The sequence below is a fragment of the Phyllostomus discolor genome, chromosome 7 (genome assembly GCF_004126475.2).
Source record: "Phyllostomus discolor isolate MPI-MPIP mPhyDis1 chromosome 7, mPhyDis1.pri.v3, whole genome shotgun sequence".
In the NCBI taxonomy this organism is placed as follows: Eukaryota; Metazoa; Chordata; class Mammalia; order Chiroptera; family Phyllostomidae; genus Phyllostomus; species Phyllostomus discolor.
In genome coordinates, this window is record NC_040909.2 from 10,379,760 (window position 1) to 10,399,467 (window position 19,708).

A 19,708-nucleotide genomic window follows, 5' to 3' on the forward strand; every position below is an offset into this window, starting at 1 on the left:
AAATCCCCTACAATGATTGTATTTCTATCCATCACTTTATTAAACCCACCAAGATTTTCTTTATATATGTAGGTGCTCCTATATTGGGCACATGTATGTTTATAAGGGTTAGATCCTCTTGTTGGATTGGTCCCTTCAGTATTATTTAGTAACCTTCTTTGTCTCTTTTTATGGCCTAAGTTTCAAAGTCTGTTTTGTCAGATATAAGTATTGTTACCCCAGATTTTTTTTTGTCTCCATTCACTGGAATATTTTCGTCCATCCCTTCACTTTCAGCCTGTGTAGATCTTTTGTTCTGAGGTGGGTCTCTTGTAGACAGAATATATATGGGTCATGTTTTCTTATCCATTCATCTACCCTATGTCTTTTTTTTAAGATTTTATTTATTCATTTTTTAGAGACTGGGGAAGGGAAGGAGAAAGAGAGGGAGAGAAACACCAATGTGTGGTTGCCTCTCATGCACCCCCTACTGCAACCCAGGCATGTGCCCTGACTGGGAGTTGAACTGGTGACCCTTTGATTTGCAGTCCACGCTCAATCCACTGAGCCACACCAGCTACAGCTACCCTGTGTCTTTTGATTGGAACATTTAATCCATTAACATTTAAGGTTATGATTGATAGGCACTTGTTCATTACCATGTTGTTCCTTTATATTTATCTTTCTCTATTACATTTTCTTCTTAAAGCAGTTCCTGTAACATCTCTTACGATGCTGATTTGGTGTTAATGAACTCCTTTAGCATTTTTTTTTTCTTTTGTTTGGGAAGCTCTTTATTTTGCCTTCGATTTTAAGTGATAGCCTTGCCAGATAGAGTAGTCTTAATTGCAGATCCTTGCTTTTCATTACTTTGAATACTTCATGCCAGTTCCTTCTGGCCTGAAGTGATTCTGTTGAAAAATAAGCTGTTAGTCTTATTGAAGCTCCCATGTAGGTAATTGACTGTTTCTCTCTTGCTGCCTTTAAGATTCTCTCTTTGTCTTTAAACTTTGCCATTTTAATTATAATGTGTCTTGGTGTGGGCATCTTTGGGTTTAGCTTGATTAGGACTCTGTGCTTCCTGAATTTGTGTGACTTTTTCCTTTACCAGGTTAGAGAAATTTTCTGTCATTATTTTTTCAAACAGGTGTTCTATCCCTTGCTTACTTTTTTTCTCCCTCTAGAGTCCCTATGATGCAGATATTGTTGTTTCATGTTGTCCCAAACTTCCCTTAAATCATCCTCATTCTTTTTAAGTCTTTTTTCTTTTCGTCGGTCTGAGTGGGTGTATTTTTCTACCTTGTCTTCCAATTTGCTGATTCAGTTCTCTGCTTTGTCTAGCCTGTTTTTCATTCCTTTCAGTGTATTCTTCATTTCAGACATTACAATCTTCATTTCCAACTGGTTCTTATGCATGGTTTCTACTTCCTTTTTCATGATGATGTAGTTCCCACTAAGTTCTTTGTAATTCTCATTAAGTTCCTAGAGCATCATCATAACCATTACTTTGAAATCTATGTCTAATAACTTGCTTCTCCCAATTTTATTTAGCTGTTTTTCTGGGGATTCCTCCTTTTCTTTCACTTGGGGGTCGTTTCTTTTAGTTGACTCCTTTTGTTTGCTTCTGCATATCTTATCTGCTTTGACTCCCTGTCTTCATGGGGTGGCCTTATGTGGTAGGAGCCCTGTGGGACTCACTGGTATAATCTCCTTGATCTCCTGAGCTGGGTGCTCTAGGAATACCCCTTGTGTAGTTATGTGGGCTCTCCTGTTTGCATATGGGCCTTGATTGGTTTTGGCTCTGTTGTAGTGGGTTCTCCCCCCCAGGTGGCTGATTGAGACACTCCACCTCCACCATATCTTATGCACTGTCACACAGGTGCTGACAGGACAAAGCAAAACAACACAGAAAACAAAACTCACACAAACCAAAAAACCCAGAAAAATCAATGACAAAAGAGCAAAGAATAATAAAAGTGGAAAGAGAAATAAAATATTGTAAGAAAAAAGAACACAAGGAAACAAAAAAAGAAGAAAGAAAAATGATCATGAGTGGATTGAGGGAGGAGAACCACTAAGAGTAAGGAATAGAAACAAGGAATCACCACAAAAGAACAAAGAATGAAAAAAATAAAATTTAAAAAGTATGAGAAAATGAAGGAAGGAAGCAAATGGAGTAAGAATAGGGAAGAGTAAAATATGAGATTTGAAGGAAAGAAGTAGAGAAAAATAAAAAAAAATGAAGAAAAAGAAAAATGATAAAAAACTGCAAAAGCAAAAACAACAAAAATACTGGTAATAAAAAAGAATAAACTGGAATTTGTCTAGCAGAGTTCAGTGCTTGCCTGCTGGGTTCTCCTTCCGGATACCAATCTGATGCTGTCTGAAGCACTGGGTTCTGAAGCTGGTGGAAGCCGATGTCAGATGTGGTCCACTTCTAGCTCTAGGCAGCCTGTTCAAAGCTACACATGATCCATAGCTATGACTGCCTCCTTTGGGTCTGGCTGCATCCAGGATGGGCCTTGCTGCTCTGCAAGGCTGGCTTTCTATCAGCACAGAGCCCAAGGGTGGGTCAACTAACGACCAAAGGCACCGCAGGTCAGGAAGTTCAAATCCTGATTTGACGATTTTCCAGCTGTGTGGCCTAGGACCCATTGCTTTTTTTCTCACGTCACCATCTGAAATGGAAATCATAATACCTAACTCAAAGGTGAAGGTCAAAATTCAATATGGGCAATGTGCCCAGCACAGCCTGGCATGGAGAAACACTTGAGATACATTGGTCCCTTCCCTTTTATTCCAGCACATTTCCCTCACATCCATCCAACCACTGGTGTATCTTTCTGAAAGTATTGCTTTCCTCCTGTTACTCCCTAACCACAGACTTTAAACAGGAGATGCAGAGGAGTATCCTGAGAGCATAGGCAAGGGTTTCTCAACCTGTTTTTTCATTATCACCCCTCAGTAAGTCTTTTTAGACATTACATTCTCTAATCACATCTCATGAAATTTTAACAACATGGTGCTGTCTATCCGTTAATGTTCTGTATTCATAGCTGTGCTCTAGAGGTGAAGCATAAGAATCAGTATTACCCCCTTAGGAAGCAATGCCACGCCCCCCCGCCCGAGAATGTGCAACATTGACCGTGAAACCTACATGCTAAATTCCAATCCTGGCTCTGCCGAATACAAGCTGTGTGGCCTTGAGCAAGGTATATAACCTCTCCTTGCCTCAGTGTCCTCACCTGTAAAATGAGGATAATAAGGTTACCTGCTTCTGGGGTCATTGGGTTACGTGAATGCCCGTGCACAGAGAACTTAGAACACTGCCTAGCATATAACCCTGCTGCGTAAAGGTTTGCTATGGTCATTCCCAATGCTCCCCACAGCCTGCAGCATGAAGCAGGAATATCTTAACCTGGCAGTCAAGGCAAGATCATTTCCTTACTTCCCTTTGCTGTGTCTCTCTCACGGAGCTTTACGCAAACCAAGTCTCCAGTCCTCTCTGCCGGGGCTGGTCCCACTATGCTCACAGCTTCTCCACCATGGCTTTTGCCTCTCAACCAGCCTAGCAGGGCCTCATCCCTCCACCCAGCAGACACTAGGCCATTGTCCGCAGTTGTTGTCTCGATTGGAAGAGAAACTGCAGGTGGTAAAGAATTCGTAAACAAGCATAGGGGAGGAAAAATCATTCCCCCACCCTCCTTACTGGCTTTTGCCAATTCTCCCAGGGTCCCATCTGCAGGCTCTGAGCAAGGGGGCTGCCCCCCAGGTTTCACCTGCGTCACCAGGAACTGTAGGGGAGGGAACATCATTTTCCCTCTACCCTTCTTAAAGAAGTGCTTCGTAGCTGAAACCCCATAATGAAGTACAGATTAAAAAGAGAAAAACGAACAGGCGATAATGAACATCAGTACCCCATATATACGTGGGAGATACCCAGGGAAACACGGCCCAGACCCATGGTCACTCCTCAAGGGAGGAGTGGCTTCAGGCTGAAGTACCAGCTTAATGGGGAGAAGGCGGAGGGAGGGTAAATGATGTTTAGAGAAGATGAACGGGCCATTCGAAGGACAGGTGAGAGGTCTGACAGTTTGGGACCAAGCTGTCTGGGTGTGGTGCCAACTTCCAGTCTCTTCTACAACAAGAGTCAATCTTCCTGGTCGGTGGAACTCCCTGCATGGAGGTTTATGACCACTGAGTTCCTTTCGGAGGATCTGCCTTTAGGCAGCTGGGAGGAGTTCAGAGACGGCCTCTCCCTGCAGTTGCTGTTTTTTAAGTGCCTACAGCTCGAAAGCACCAAAGTGCCAAAGCGGTGTATTTTGGAGGTGGCACATTCTGCTACCCTTCATAAGGAACAGCTCAGACAAAGGGTGGGGCTAGAGGGGGCTGGGAAAATGAGAGCTGAAGGCCAGTGAGTTGAGGGTAGTCTCTACAAACCGAAAGGTCCCTGGTTCGATTCCTAGTCAGGGCACATGCCAGGGTTGCGGGCCAGGTCCCCAGTTGGGGGTGTGCGAGACGCAATGGAACGATGTTCTCTATCACATCAACATGTCTCTCCCTCTCTCTAAAAATAAATAAATAAATAAATAAAATCTTAAAAAAAAAAAAAAAGACTGGCCAAAGGAATGGGGCAGCATGCAGAGTGGGAGGACTGGGGAGGGACGGACAGGGACCCAGGAAGGAAAAGGCGCCCAGGGCAGAGCCAGAGCGGCCTTCACCATGGCCGGAGGAGGCGGGGCGAGAGCGGGAAGGCGGCCGAGCCTCCCCAGTGCGGCCGAGCGCCCCAGGACACAAAGCCCCGCTACTCTTTCCTTGGTCACTTTTCAGGGTGGTGTTTGCGGTCTGAGGGTGGAGGGGAGGTCTCCCCCTGCTCCGAAGACAAGGCTTGTTCACTGCTTGCTCTAAAATGCCCATTCCCAAGCCCTGGCTGGCATAACTCAGTGGATTGAGCTCAGGCTGCGAACCAAAGTGTCGCAGGTTCGATTCCCAGCCAGGGTACATGCCTGGGTTGCAGACCATAACCCCCAGCAACCGCACATTGATGTTTCTCTCTCTCTCTATTGCCCTCCCTTCCCTCTCTAAAAATAAATAAATAAAATCTTTAAAAATAAATAAATAAAATAAAATACCCATTCCCCAAGCCTGAGTTCCTCTCTCATCATGCACCCTCCTTCGCGTGCAGGTGTCGTCCTGGCCCACTGTGTCACTCTGCGGGGTTGGGGAGGAAAGGGAACTGACACAAATAGGCCGCTGGCTGGGCCGTGAGTCAGAGTCCTGTCTTCTACCAGCATCTGTGCAAGAGGAAAGCCTTAGCTGTTGGCTTCCAAGGAAGGTATGGTTGAATCCCAGGCCCGGGAGCCTGGGGAGAAGGGAGACGCGCTGGGAGGGTTGCTTGCAGCAAGTGGGAACCTCCAAGGGGTGGGGATCCCATCAAGGCCGTGCTCACAAGCTGAGACTTGAACGACAGTGAGCAGAGCCCCTGGAGTATTTAAGTCAGCAGTTTGGGTTCTGGAAAGAGCTCCTTGGCTTTGGGGTGCAGAACAGTCACTGGGGTGAATGACAAGAAGTGTGAAGGACACGGAGGAGCATCGGAGGCCATATAGGCCCCACTGGACGCAGAAATATGGGAACCAGACCTCAGAGGTGGCCACTGACGGGGCATAGGTGAGATTGTCCCCGAAGAGTGTGTGACCAGCGGAGAGAAAGGGTGTCGGCCACATTCCAGAAAGAAGCACTCGGGGAAGCAGGAGGTGAGTCAAAGGCACTGAGACCAGGGACGAACGAAGGAAGGAAACCAGGGGTGGGCTTCCCCAAACCCCAGCTGGTCCCCGAGCCCGCGGCACTGCAACCCCAGCCCACAGCTCTGTCCCAGCGGGCCGTGACAGGACTGAGGAGGAAGCACGGCGGAGAGCGTACAGGATGCCTCTGACCTCAGGAGACCACAGCGACCAGAGCGCAGGCAGTGCAGGGGTGCAGGCGGCCAGATGGGCAGGGAGGAGCCAGGGAAGGCTTGGGAGGGCTCACAATCATGTCATCAACGTGTGCTGAGGGTCTCCTGGGGCCAGACCCCGGCTAGGCCCTGGCTCAGGGATGGACCAGAAGTAGTATTTGCCTTGAACTCGTGTCAGGCTAGTAGGACCGTGGTGCCAGAGATGCACGTTGTCCTCGGAACAAGTGGGCTGGGGCAGGGTGCAGGAATCTGCCCTGGAGGAGTCAGGTCCCAGCTGCAGCAGCGGCGGCAGTGAGAGATAACCTGGCAAGGAGCCCGGCCAAGTTGCCTACTGTGTACGTAACTTGGGGTAACTTGGCAGAAGGGTAGAGGGAGCCACGAAATGCCTTGAAGGAGAGAGGTGCATAAAATCATAATTATTAAGCATCTACCGGGTGCCAGGCACTGACTAGGGGCTCCCTGTGCCAACGCTTCTCAAACTCAAGGCTCTTACCAATCTCTGGAGAATTTCATTAAAATGCAGAGTCACGTGGAGTTGGTCTAGGGTGAGGCCTGAGGTGCTGCATTGCCGATAAGCTCCCAGCGGGGACCACACTGTGAGGAGAAAAGCTGCAGCTCAGTGAACCTGCACCCCGATCCTGTCCGGGGACTAAAACGGGCTCCCTGTTTCGCACAGGAAAACTGATGGTTCATGGGTTTTCTCAGCTTGCGTAAAGACACACCACTAAACAGAGCTGCATGGTCCCCGCCCTCTACCCATATTTGGGTAAAAAACACAGCCCCCAAATCATCTCTCCCTGCTGCCCCCTCTTGGTCTGTCCCCAGGCTCGGGCAGTCTAGACCCTTCTATGGTCTGCTGGCCTCCAGCCTGGGCTTTCGAGCCTGCCTACAGCAGCATCTAGAGATAACCTACCTCACAGGAAACCAGACACTATTGGCTAACTTCGCAAATAAAGATGCCCTCAGAGGGAAGGAAAAGGGAAATGCTGTCTGGCAGAGCCTGCGTGGGACGGGGTGGCTGATTGGCACATCCAGAGGTTCCCTTCCCGAGCCCAGCCCAGGTAGGAGCTGAGGACCTGATCAGCACCTGTGGGTGGGAGATCAGCACCTGTGGGTGTGTGGGGCGGGGCACTGTGGTCAGAGGCCCAAGTAGGGCAATGATGCTGGTTTGCTTTGCCGACAAGGGAGACCATTTACCTGAGGGTGTTCCAGCTTCAATGTTCAGGGGGCTTTGCGGAGTTGGTGGGTGGTAGGGAATGAGTGGTTAAATCACTTACGATATGCTCAGCATGATAGACTATGACCAGATGCATCAGTAAGCGCAGGGAGAAATGGTCGTGATTTGGCATTAACTTAAAAGAGAAGCATCATGTGAAAGTGCATCTGAATGATAGGGTAGAATTACTGTTAACTTTCACAGTAAGAAATCATATGGAAGTTATTGGGTTTTTTTTTTTAAAGAAAGGAGTCATTCTTTTAGAGACTCGCAATGAACTGTGTATGAGCGAAATGCTACGATGGCTGGACCCATTTTCAGACAATCCGGCAGGACGCGAGGTGGGGAGTGGATGAAACGCTGACCGGGACGGGCTTGTTGAAGCTGCGTGAGGAGTGCGTGGGGGTTCTCTCCGCATTTGTGTATGTTTGAAAGTGTATAACAGTGAAATGTTATAATAAAAATAGCACCTCCCTTTACATATAACTATAGTTCATATGCACATATGAATATGAAAACATGCATAAAGATTGATTTTAAAAGCTAGCTGCGGTGAAATCTGGGAAGCTAAACAATTGGTAGTTTTGTGTTGTTTTTTCCTCTTATTTTCATGCATTTTTGTGCATCTACCTTTTTATAAAGGGCACCCATTGCATTTCTAGTGAAGACAACTTGAATTAATAAATTGCTGGCACGAGTTTGAGGCTCAGTATTGCCGTACACGGGTATAGTCATGGTGAGGGCCCTCGGGTTCAGGAGCTTCGTGCCATTGCAAAGAAAGGAGCTATGAGTGGGCTCCGTGGGATTCCTCCTCGCTCGCAGGCTGACCAGGCTCTTCCCCACGCCTGGGGAAGGGAGACCTACTGTGTGTCCACCACAGGTCAGCCATACCCCCGCTGGACAGCTGCCAGTTTCCCCACTTTGCAGATGAGGTTCGGCGGGGCGGGGTGGGGTGGCGGGGAGACAGCTTGGCTTTGGAACAAAGCTCCGGCTCTGCACTTGACCTTGCTAAGCCTCAAGCCCAGCTTTTAAAACGGATATCAGCCAGGAGTTGATTTGAAGCCAGGTGATGGGTCCAGGCTGAGTTTCTGTGAAGATTAAGGCATGGTATATAAAATTCCAACCCCATTTCCTGGCCCCTGTTCGGGGTTCAAGAAACAATACGTGTTGGCATTATGGGAAACTGAGGCTCAGGAAGCTTGTGCAATTCAAGATCACTGGCTACTTCGGAGTGAGGCTGTGAGGGGCAGGAGAGGAAGGGATGCGCCAGAGCTGACCCAGCACAGGACCACCTTCCATCGCCTTCCCCACCCTCCTCCACCCCCCAGGAAGCACCCCATCTGACCTCTGCGGGGCGTCAGAAGGGCAACAGTGTCAGAAACCCTGGCCTCAAAGAACGGACTTCCCAAGGCCTGGGACATGTGGCTGCTCCTCCCCAGCCCAACCTCTGACCTGGGCGGGAGTCCTCAGCTCCCCTGTTTGCCTCAGGCTCAGCGGTTCCCCGGGGGAATGTTTACAAGCAGCACCTGCAGTGGATGAGCTCTGCAGGAAGGGGCACACCTGGTGTCCCACGACAGGTCACAGTTATGAGCCAGGGGGCACAGGCCAGACCTCCGCGGACTTTTCCCAGGACTGGTCCCCATTCCCAGCAGCACAATCTGGGGATCCCGAGCACTTGCATTCTCCTGAGTCACTGAGTCTGCCCCACGAGCGCCAAGGGAAGCCTGAGGCTCCCAGCCTGACCCTCCTGCAGCCTGACCCTCCTGCAACCTGGCCGCTCTGAGGGCTCAGAGCACGCATGCGCCCAGGGGCTGGGACTCTCGTAGCTCTCCAGACGCAGCGGGCGCTTCAACCCCCTCATCTTTGGGCCTGGCCATAGCGCAGCTATTTTGGATTGTGAGCCTCCGTAGGAAGAAAACCTATATTACACCTCTTTAAATATCTCCCCAGACCCCCGTTTTCTCTTTTGCCTTTTCCTTAAACCTATGTGTATGGTGAAACATACAGTCAAAGAACAGTGTGCGGGTTAACAAATTATTACCAATGGAGACATCCAGGCCAGCCCCCAGCAGCCTCCGCTGCTCTCTTCCTGACCGCCACCCGCCCCTCCCAGAAGTCACCACGATCCTGACTTTCATGGTCATCACTCCTTGCTCGTTCCTCTACTTGTCCCCCCTGGATATGCCTCGCTAAACAAGGTGAATGGCCGTTGGGATGTGGGACACCTGGCTGCCCCTCCCCTGTCTGTGCGGACTCACGCGGCTGTCTGCCTTTTCGTCCGTGTTTCCAGCGCGTACCCACGTGGTCCGGGATGCAGGCGCATGCGCACAAATGTTGTTCGTGGTGGCCTCAAACTGAGAGCCCCGCTGTGCTTTGCCACAGCCTGATGGCAGGCGTGGGGCACACACTGTGGCACCTTGGACACCAGTGAGAAGGGACGGGCCACAGCCTCAGCGACAGCACAGATGAGACCCTTCCAGAAGTGCTGAGCTAAATGTACAGACAAACGCCACCTTGGTCCGTCTCGGCAAGGCGGTTATTGAGGGCAGCCCTGCCAGACATGGTCTCTAGTCCCATCAGCGAGAATCGCAGCGTTACTACCAGTCTGTTACAGCTTAGGGAGCGGTCAGTCAGCTCAGACAATTAAAGGGGGAGGCAGCCCAGAAGGGCGTGCTAGGTAGGACACCAGTAACTTTGCTAGCCTATGTCACAGTCATTTATCATTTCTCCCTGTAGTTCCTTAGCGCGGCATCTGAGACTCCTCTGCCTACCCCTCTTTTGCCTCCTTGGTCTCAGGTCTCCCAGCATCCTTCCTGGAGCCACGCACTCAGGCTAAACAGGATTTCCCTGAATGCTCTGGGGACAAACCTGCCTCTTCTAACCCCACCATCCCCACGTCTTTCTGTTTCTAGCATATTCCGTCACACCCCCTCTGCCTAGCCTTGGTCCCAGGAGCGCCCCCCACCCCATGCTCAGACCCTCAGTGCCTTTGGCTTCAACCCCACCCGCCAGTTCCCGTCTTTACCTCTGTCTACCCGGAAGACCCTTCCAGCCTTTAAGACTCAGCAAAAACGGTCCAGTTCTTGGGTTTCCCATAACTTTTCTAATATTTATCATGAAATAATAAGATTTTACAGAGACCATATCTTAAAAACCCTTCTACCTCCTCAGCATTTAGCAGAGTGCCTTGCGTTGGGGCCATCAAGCCAAAAACAAACTCTTCTCCCATCCAATCCAGGAACACCTCTCCGCAAAGAGAGGAGAGAGAGAAAACACTTTTATTACTGAATAAGCAGTAAACCAGAACGGGATGTGTATCCCTTGGCAATCCGCTAAGAGACTGTAAAGACAGAAAAGAAAAACTCTCACCCTTTTACACAGCCAAGCAGGTGCGACCCCTCACACACCTGTTCTCAAGATAAACTAGTCTGCACGTAAGAAAACTTGACAGTCACACACATAGGTCGTCCCAGCTTCACTGTGGTAACTGCAGTCACCATTGGTGTTAACTAATGGGCTCCATCCAGAGAAGAAATAAACTTCTCATATTGTTATGATAAGAGGTAGTTACGCAACTTGGGGCAGTGCACTCTGCTCCTAACTTCTCATGGAAGGTGCAGGGGGGTGTGGGGGTGCTGTCTGTCTTTTGATGTTTGCATTTCCAAGGGATGGCTCCCAGGTCCTGGAGGAAGACAAGCCGACAGGAGAACCAATCACTTTTCAGAAGGATACATAACTCCATTTCAAAGACACGACAGACTACTTACACATTTTCTAAAGTAAACACTCTAAGAAAAAGGAAGCAGGAGGATTCTCTTCCTTTATTTTCAGCAGCAAGAAATTTTTTCATAAAAATTGTTTTAATTTTTTTTTTAATTTCACCATACTTCAGTTAAGGTTAGCTGGACACTAATATTTTAGCTCTTTCTGCATCCTAGGGGAGGGTGTTAATTAAAAAAAACAAACAGCTGTCATTGTAAATGGGAAACCCATCAGGACCCGGTAAAACTCAGGGGCCCAAACAGCTGGGGGTGTGGGCTCAGGGCCACACAGAGGACCTTCCCATCTGGAACAAGGTGAAGTTCAAGGCTAGCCAGGGCTTGACATCAGCCCCTCTAGCTTTCGTGTGAAGTGCTGGCTGGCAGTCTGCAAGTCCGGAAGCTTTGTGTCCCCTGGGCGGGCTGCCGGGCAGCCACTTTTGTTGACACCAGGTCACACTTTCACTGACCCAGGACTCATGTTGCTCTTTAAAAATACTTCCTTCTTGCCCTGGCCAGTGTGGCTCAGTTGGTTGGAGCATTGTTCTGTAGACCAAAAGTCTGTGGGTTTGATTCGTAGCCAGAGCACATGCCTGGGTTGCAGGTTCGGTTTCTAGTTGGGCGCATATGAGAAGGCAGCCAGTTGATGTTTCTCTCTCTCTCTGTCTCTCCCCTTCTACGAGTGGGGCGGGGGGTGAGGCGGGTAGAGGAAAGAAGGAAGGAAGGAAGGAAGGCAGGCAAATTTCCTTCTGCTTGGTTCTTGTTGAAAAATTGAACACACCAGAGTTGGCCAGGCCCTTAGAGGTGGTCTTCTCCAAGCCTTTCCTTTCACACATCAAGGAACTGAGGTAGGGCTGGGATTGAGTTGCCCAGGGTCTTCCAGCCATCATGGGGTGGGTGGGCCCCTATGAGGTACATGGCTCTGAAAAGCATCACCATATATCTGAAGGCAGAAAATAAGCCCCCGTCCCCCATTTCTAGCCCATCGATTCATGGAGTGTCGAATACCAGGTTCTAAGTCCGGAAGGCCGAACCCCAGGGAGAGCATTTGGGCTTGCTTCACAGGCATCTTCTTCCCATGGGGTGCTGGTTCTCGCTCTAGAGAAGCGGCCCACGGGAAGCCATACATCCCTCCAAGAGGGAAAGCCTTGTGCAGTGCCAGGGAGGTGGAGAGGCGCATCTGAGGTGTAATCTTGGCTCTATGGCTCTCTTAAACAAGTTTCCCAAGTCTCTCTGAGCAGCCGTCAATTAATTTGTTCAGGGGGGAGGGTCATCGCTTCTCCTGTGGAGCCTCGGAGAGAATGAAAAAGGGACTGTGCGTAGGGAGCATGACACCTAGCAGGCACCCAGGGCTGGCAGCCCCTTCGCCTTCTAACCAGGAGCTTTCCGAGGACCACCTCGGGTTCCGGAACAGCGGCGGCATGAAGGCATCCCCCCAGGGAAAGCTGAGGGGTCAGGGCTCAAGCAATTCCCTAGTTCCCTTTGGTCCAAAGGAAAACGAAATTAAACCTCATGGGGTTTGTGTTTTGTTTTGTTTTGTTTTGGCTTTGGGGTTTTTGTGTGTGTGTGTGTTTTCTTGACATTAGACGGCACCTCAACCCCAGTTGTCATTCAAGGGCCTAAAAAGTCATTAGCAGAGACCACGGAGGGTAAACAAACAAATACACAGAAGAAGATGCACCGGACCTAGCAAACTGTAAGCAGAACCGGAAACCAGAAGAAAGGGGGACACAACCTGAAGAGAACGTTGGATAGAAGGAGACAAGGGTTTGGGGCTACCTAAGGGAGGAAGTGCAGAAAAGGGAAGCTGGTTGGAAACAGTGGGTAATGGTGACCCAAAAAAAAAAAAGTTCAAAAAAATAAATGAGTGGGCTTGAGAACAGGAAGCAGACCAGAGGAAGTAGAAAAGGCTGGGCAGGGGAGGCAAGCGGGAGGTTCTTTAAAAGCTCAACGCCATTTAGTCAAATCTTGATGTAATGGAAGAGAGTGTGAGGAGGCCCGAGAACAGTCCAGGGGAGATGGCTCCTGCTGGCTTCCGCCCTCAGCTGTGCAGAGCAGCCTTGGTTGGCAGTGAGCATGAACTTCACCCTGGCATGCACCCTTCCCCTTGCAGTCACGTCCATGTGGAACCTACCTAGCTGAGGCTCACCCCATTGGATTCTGGTGTCCTCAGGGACCAGGAAAGCCAATGTCCAGCCTACGTGGAAGCCAGTTTGACCCCTGACAGCCCTCTGACCTCCCCTGAAGGCCATCCCCACGGACCAACCCTACTCCCATCCGCCGCCTGGAGGCCGGATCTCCAGTCTCATCTCCCAGTCCTGGATCCAGAAAGAAAAGGCCCACCCAGCTCAGGCTCACCTGTTCTAAAAAGGTCCCTTGATTAGACTATCAAGTTCAATGGAATAATTCAGTGAAGGAGAAGTCCCACCTGCAGTCAGGTTTCTGATGCAAACGGCACCCTCACATGCCCCAGGCCTGTGTCCAGCAAGGCTGGGTTCGAACTGGCTCAAGGGCTCAGACAGATGCAAATTCCCTCCCCAACCACGTAAAACCCCGGGCCACCCCCGAGTCACACAGTCACCGCGGCAGCTGGGCCTTGACATCTGCACAGAAGGAGCCCAAATGGCTCGTGCTGGCATCTGTCTCATGACCAGCTATGTCCAGCAGCCATGCGCTGAAAGTGTATGTTGAGATGAGTGACTGTCTTTTCTAAGTTGTTTTCTCTTTGGAGAGCTGGTGGGCCTGCGCTGTCTCCTGGGGCTCTGTATGGGAAGGCTGTATTCTAGGCCTTTCATTCATTCTTTCATTCATTCATTCACTCATGCATTTACTCACACATTCACTCATTCATTCATTTGACATACTAGGGACCCACTAAGCCCTCAGAGATCAAGGGTCCCTGGCCCGTGATCAGAAAGGACACCCGTGTACCCTGTGAATGCCCCTGGGAATGGGGCAACAGAAGGCCTGCTCTTGCCTCTACTCACACGGAACTCTTCGGGAGAAAGGCCTAGAGCACAATATTAATTCTTCTGTAAGTGTTCCTTCCTGTGCATTTGTTCTGTTGTGCAGATGTCTCCCTCTGTTGAACAGTGGCCTGCAGAGCTGAAGAGGACGCCACTGTTTCTTCTTAAGAACCCGTAGTCTTAGGACAGGGGAAGGGGTATAATGCAAAGTTGGGAAAAACTTCTGAGACTGATCACATCTGAGCCCCAACTGCAGCCCTGCCACGCGCCAGCCGTGTGGCCTTAAGTAAGTTGCTCACCCTCTCTGAGTGCATCTACTTGCCCATAGAGATAATAATCCTGTTGTGTGTCGGCTACCATTTACTGAGCATGCACAACATGCTGTTGTTATTATTTTGGAATCTAGGCTTTGAGGAGCTCACTGAAAGCAGTGTTCCTCCATTCCTTCCTCTGTATCATGGTGCAGAATTGCTCACAGCAGGACTCCAGCATGCTGAGGAAGCACCTACTATGTGCAAGTGCTGAGGCAGAGCAGTGAGAGCTGGGACACTTCTGGGGTCTTTGCTGGTAATGCTGAGCCACCAGCGAGCTGAATCCTCACATGAACAGACCCTGTGGATGGCAGGGAGTGGTCCCAAGCTAGACCAATGCCATGACCAACCGGTCTTACTTGCAATAAGCAATGAGGCCACCAGTTGGGCACAATCACCCCTTCCCAAGCACATCTGAAATGGCATTTCATCTTGAGGATAAATTGGCACACGCCTGCGTTCTGTCCTTACCAAAGTCTTGGTCTGTGTGAAGTCTTCCCCACTGAGATGACAAGCCCCGTCATGGCTGAGACTACGCCTGACTGATCTCTCCACACGCCCCCTGCCGTGCTGAGCCCAGTGCCCCTGGACACTTACTGTGTGCTTGCTGAATGGATGCTGAACTGCTCCAACCGGGACTACCCCTGGCTTATCTGGTGTCTGCGTGCCAATTAGAAAAAGTGTCCCTGTGCATGTGGCTGCCTGAGCCAGGGCCCTCAGCATGGCGAGGGGCTGCATTTGGACCTCCTTGCCACTCAGCCTGGAAGTCAACTGTCTGTTTCTACCATCCCCCAGCTCTGGTCCCAGCCTTCCCTCCCTCTCATCACGAACATCCCTGGAGCCATTCAGCAAGGCAGTGAATTAAACACAGGACTTTCCCTTCGGAGTTGCAGAGAGAACCAAATAGATAATAATGTGGAGTGTTTGTCCGTGAGTCTGATGGGTCTCTTCTTTCACTCCTCTGGGCCGTAGTGAAAGCTCAGTAAAGCTTGGCTTGCTCCCTCCTCCTTCCACCCTCTCCCCTCCCCCCCAAAATTATAAAGAAAACGTTTTTATTTCAGGGGAAAATAATAAAATATCCATTCCACACCAAATACTCACAGTTTGGGTAGGAGTGAAACATGAGTCCACGGGCTGCCTGGGTGATTCCAAACGTCCAAGGTGCTTCTGCTTTCTCACCTAGTGTATGTATTAAGCACCTGCTGTATACAATGCACTGTGCCAGGTGCTCACTTCACAACGGCACTGTGGGCAGTCACGAGAATGAACCCCAGTCTTGCAGGTGAGGAATGTGAGGCCCAGAAGTTCCAAGTTCACCCAAGGTCACTAGGTCAGAGAAGACACACAAGGGACACCACCTTGGGAGAGCCCAAGTCTGCAGCCCTCACTCTTCCTGCCCATCACCTGCTCTCCCTCCTCAGTGGCCGAGGGACACCTGCCTGGAGATTTATAGGAGGTCCCTGTGCGTAAGGCAGTGCCAAGAGTGGAAATCAAACCCAACTCATGCACATTTGGCAAAATCAATCTGATCCAAATGCACAAAGTTCCTGGGCTGCAGGATGGAGCTCAAGAACTCGAAAAGCTGCACCGTGATTTGTATTGACCTTGGCCTCCTCTCCAGGTCAGCATGCCGGCTCCTTTCACTGGGAGGAAGGGGAGGGAGAAGGAAGTTTGCCCTGGGATCCTGAATGATGACCTCCAAGGGCCTGACTGCACACCCTCCCATCCACACTTCTGGGAAGACGTGCATCTGCCACCAGCCACGGGCACCAAGGAGCGATTTCTGTTTCCCCCTCTCAGCTGGCACCATCCGAAACAAAACTAACCTTCGTGTGGTTCAACACGGTGGCATATCAGCCATTTTACATGGTTCAGCTGAAATGTTATTGGTTAAGGTCACTGCCAGAGGTTCCTTTGTGAGAAAAGGGCCCTGCAGCCTAAAGCAAAGGAAGCATAGACTTGTGCTGGGGGTGGGAGCTCCCTCCCAGCCTGAGACGGCCCAGGTTGGAGCCTTGGCCCACTAGGTCCTGGCAGGGTCTGGGTCAGATGCAAAAATGGGCCTGGGTGCAGGGCAGAGCCCATCTCTGCGTAGGTGGGTGGGCTCTCACCTTGGCACCTCACCAGCTGAGTAAAGCCAGCATGAAAAGGAAGCAGTGGGGTGTGAAAACTCCCTTGGTTGAAGAAGTGTGAGCACTACTTTTAGTTGTGGTGGGGAGGGATGCAGCGACAACCAGGAGGTGCGCCCTGCCTGCGGTTGGGGTTTCTGAGGTGCCTGTCTGTGGCACCACAAGGCGCAGCGGGAGCCCCGGCGACCAGCATTCCTGCGAGGCTGCTCTTGTAGCCTCTGGAATGAATGAGGAGCCAGTCCTAGAGGGGAGGAGGGGGGACATGGGGCAAGTGTTACTCCCCAACCTGTGCAGAAATGTCTTCTCTTTCCATGTTTGTTCAGGAGGAAACAGGAAGTAAGAAGCGGAAGGAGAGTGTGGGGCTGCTCACGATCAAGTGGATGAGCCACGCAGGGCTGGCGCAGCAGGCTGAGCACAGCCCTCCACTGGGGACCAAGCAGTTCCTTCCACTGGCTGCAGAGGCCTGGAGGGCGGCCACACCTGCTCGTGTCTAGGAGCGATGGTATGACCCACCATCTGGGTTTGCTTAGAAGGCAGGAATTCCTGCAGGGGAGGCTTTCGGTGCTAAAACTGGAAAAATCCTGGGCGAGTCGACACAAGGTAGTCACCATAGAGCAGGGGACTCTGTGTCTTACCCACTATGCAAGAGAAGGACGCGTCTCCCGGAGACAAGGCTCCCAGAAACAAAGACAAGGACTTCTGGGTGTGGGTCTGCTGAGGGCCCTGGAGAGCGTCTGGGGCCTCTTTCCAGTCTCAGTTTCATGCAGGGGACAGTCGGTCCAGAGGGCGGAAGGGTGGGAATGAGGGAACAGGGTAGAGAACTTCTTTAGGGAGTTGGGACTAGAAGTGGGAATCAGGGCTGCACCCCTCACCCCCTTGCCCGTGGTCCTCTCTCCCCTATCCACACACGGGTAAAGCTAGCTACTTTTGAAAAAGCTTTGAAAAAATATGACCAAAAAAAAGGTTTGTCTTATGCTTCAAAAAGCTTAGATTCAGCCCTGGCTGGCGTAGCTCAGTGGATTGAGCTCAGGCTGCGAACCAAAGCATCGCAGGCTCGATTCCCAGTCAGGGCACATGCCTGGGTTGCCAGCCAGGTCCCCAGTGGGGGCCACATGAGAGGCAACCACACACTGATGTTTCTCTCTCTTTCTTTCTCCCTCCCTTCCCCTCTCTAAAAATAAATAAATAAAATCTTTTAAAAATTTAATTTAAAAAATTTTTTAAAAAAGCTTAGATTCTGATGCTGGGGGACCCACTGACTGGGTGACTTTGGACAAGTCACTCTCGGAGACCTGGCTTCCTCTTCTGTCAAAGGAGTCAGTTACAGCCTCCATCAGAGACAGTCGTGGGGATACAATGAGACAGCGTGTGTGACATTGGGAAATGGATCGCTTATGCACCAACCACTATTTGTCCCTAACAGTGTGCCTATGTACGGGGACAGACAGGATTCTGACTTCGTTTCTCTGAGAACTCACGCCATTCCTTGTTTTCCCTTCCGCTCCAGGCCCCCACCATGCCCACCCTCTTGCCTGAAATCGTTTCAGAAGCCTTTCAGTATGATGAGAGTGCGGAGGCCTGTAATCTGGGGGACATCGTGGGCTTCGGGACCACCTTCCTGCCCATAGTGTACTCCCTCGTCTTTGCCTTTGGCTTGGTGGGAAACGTGCTGGTGGTGTTTGCCCTCACCCACAGCCGGAAGCCCAAGAGCATCACCGACATGTACCTCCTGAACCTGGCCTTGTCCGATCTGCTCTTTGTAGTCACCTTGCCCTTCTGGATCCACTATCAGATCAGGGACGAAGGCTTCCATAACGCTGCGTGCAAACTCACTACCGCCTTCTTCTTCATTGGGTTTTTTGGAGGCATATTCTTCATCACCATCATCAGCATCGATAGGTACCAGGCCATCGTCCTGGCCGCGAGCTCCATGAACAACCGGACTGTGCAGCACGGCGTCGTCATCAGCCTAGGCGTCTGGGGAGCCGCCATTCTGGTGGCAGCACCCCAGTTCATGTTCACAAAACTCACGGAGAACGAATGCTTTGGGGACTACCCTGAGATCCTGCAGGATATCTGGCCTGTGCTCCGAAACATGGAAGTAAACATTCTTGGCTTCCTGCTCCCCCTGCTAATCATGAGTTACTGTTACTTCAGAATCCTGCGGACGCTGTTTTCTTGCAAGAACAACAAGAAGGCTAAAGCCATTAAACTGATCTTTCTGGTGGTCACCGTGTTTTTCCTCTTCTGGACACCCTACAACGTTATGGTTTTCTTAGAGACGCTCAACCTCTACAACTTCTTTCCCAGCTGTAACATGAAGCGGGATCTGAAACTGGCCCTCAATGTGACCGAGACGGTCGCGTTTGTCCACTGCTGTCTCAATCCCTTTATCTACGCATTTGCTGGGGAGAAGTTCAGAAGGTATCTCCACCACGTGTATAGGAAATGCCTGGCTGTTGTGTGCGGTGGTTCCGTCCACGACTCGTTCCCTGCTTCGGAATCACAAAGGAGCAGGAGGGAAAGCGTGCTGAGTAGCAATGCGACTTACTTCACCAGTGACGGAGATGCGTCCATTGCTCTCTGAAGAGATCCCCAAAACCTTGTCCCTACAGACAGCCTGGGTCTCCTGAGTCTGACACTGAGAATGAGGATGCATTTTTTTTCTTTCTTACATGCAAGAAATAATGGGCCCAATTACCCTTTCCCCTCCCCCCAAAAAACACCTTAAGGTGTTTTTGAAAATCGTGCTCAAAATTTGAATGATAAAGGGCAGGCATGTCTCTTACTGCAAAAGTTGGGGCTTTTCGGTTTGATAAAAGTTTGACTCAGATTAGCTTAGCTAAAAAGGAGGCGGTGAGTATAGTTCACTCTGCGGCACCAGCCAGGGGCTGGCTGAGGCCCGAGAGTGCACGGACCCTGGCTTGAACCTCCCCAGAATTTCCTCTCTGACTCTCAGATCTCTGAGTGGTGACAGAGTGCCCGGACTCAGATAGCACAGCTTTGCCATCAGAAAGGGCCTGAGACTCATTCCTCCCTCTCTGGTTTCAAGGTCAAAATTCCCAGGGAAGGGCTCTGATTGGCCAAGTTTGTATCGGCTGCCCATCCCTGGATCAGGTGGTGGTGTCCATGGACAAGGGACAGAGAAGATGGCAGTTTCTGTTCCCATCTTATGGCTAGAGGTTCGACAAGACATATTTACAAGAAGTTGGAGGGGTGGGTGCTGCTTTGATCACACAGAACGAGAGCTGCCCACCAACCTCACCATGTGCCTGGCCCAGCCTTCCCTCCCATCACACCAGGCAGTCCACACTACTAGCCTCTTCTTCAATAAACTCTTTCTCTCATGTGCCCAAACCTACAAAGGCCCCCTATAGCCACCTGCCTCAAGTCCAAACT

The 19,708-nt window shown here is 50.5% G+C and overlaps 1 protein-coding gene across 2 annotated transcripts; it reads left to right on the forward strand.

Moving 5' to 3' along the window:
• Positions 1-6,891: 6,891 nt before the first annotated feature.
• CX3CR1 (C-X3-C motif chemokine receptor 1) lies at positions 6,892-18,954 on the forward strand. 2 transcript variants are annotated; one of them, XM_036030493.1, is made up of 2 exons: positions 6,892-6,993; positions 17,817-18,954. In XM_036030493.1, the coding sequence occupies exon 2, from the start codon at positions 17,826-17,828 to the stop codon at positions 18,894-18,896; it is 1,071 nt and encodes a 356-aa protein (XP_035886386.1). In that variant the 5' UTR covers positions 6,892-6,993; positions 17,817-17,825; the 3' UTR covers positions 18,897-18,954. The 2 variants fall into 2 exon arrangements, with proteins under 2 accessions (XP_035886386.1, XP_035886385.1); XM_036030492.1 differs by lacking the exon at positions 6,892-6,993 and adding an exon at positions 16,638-16,811.
• Positions 18,955-19,708: the final 754 nt, after the last annotated feature.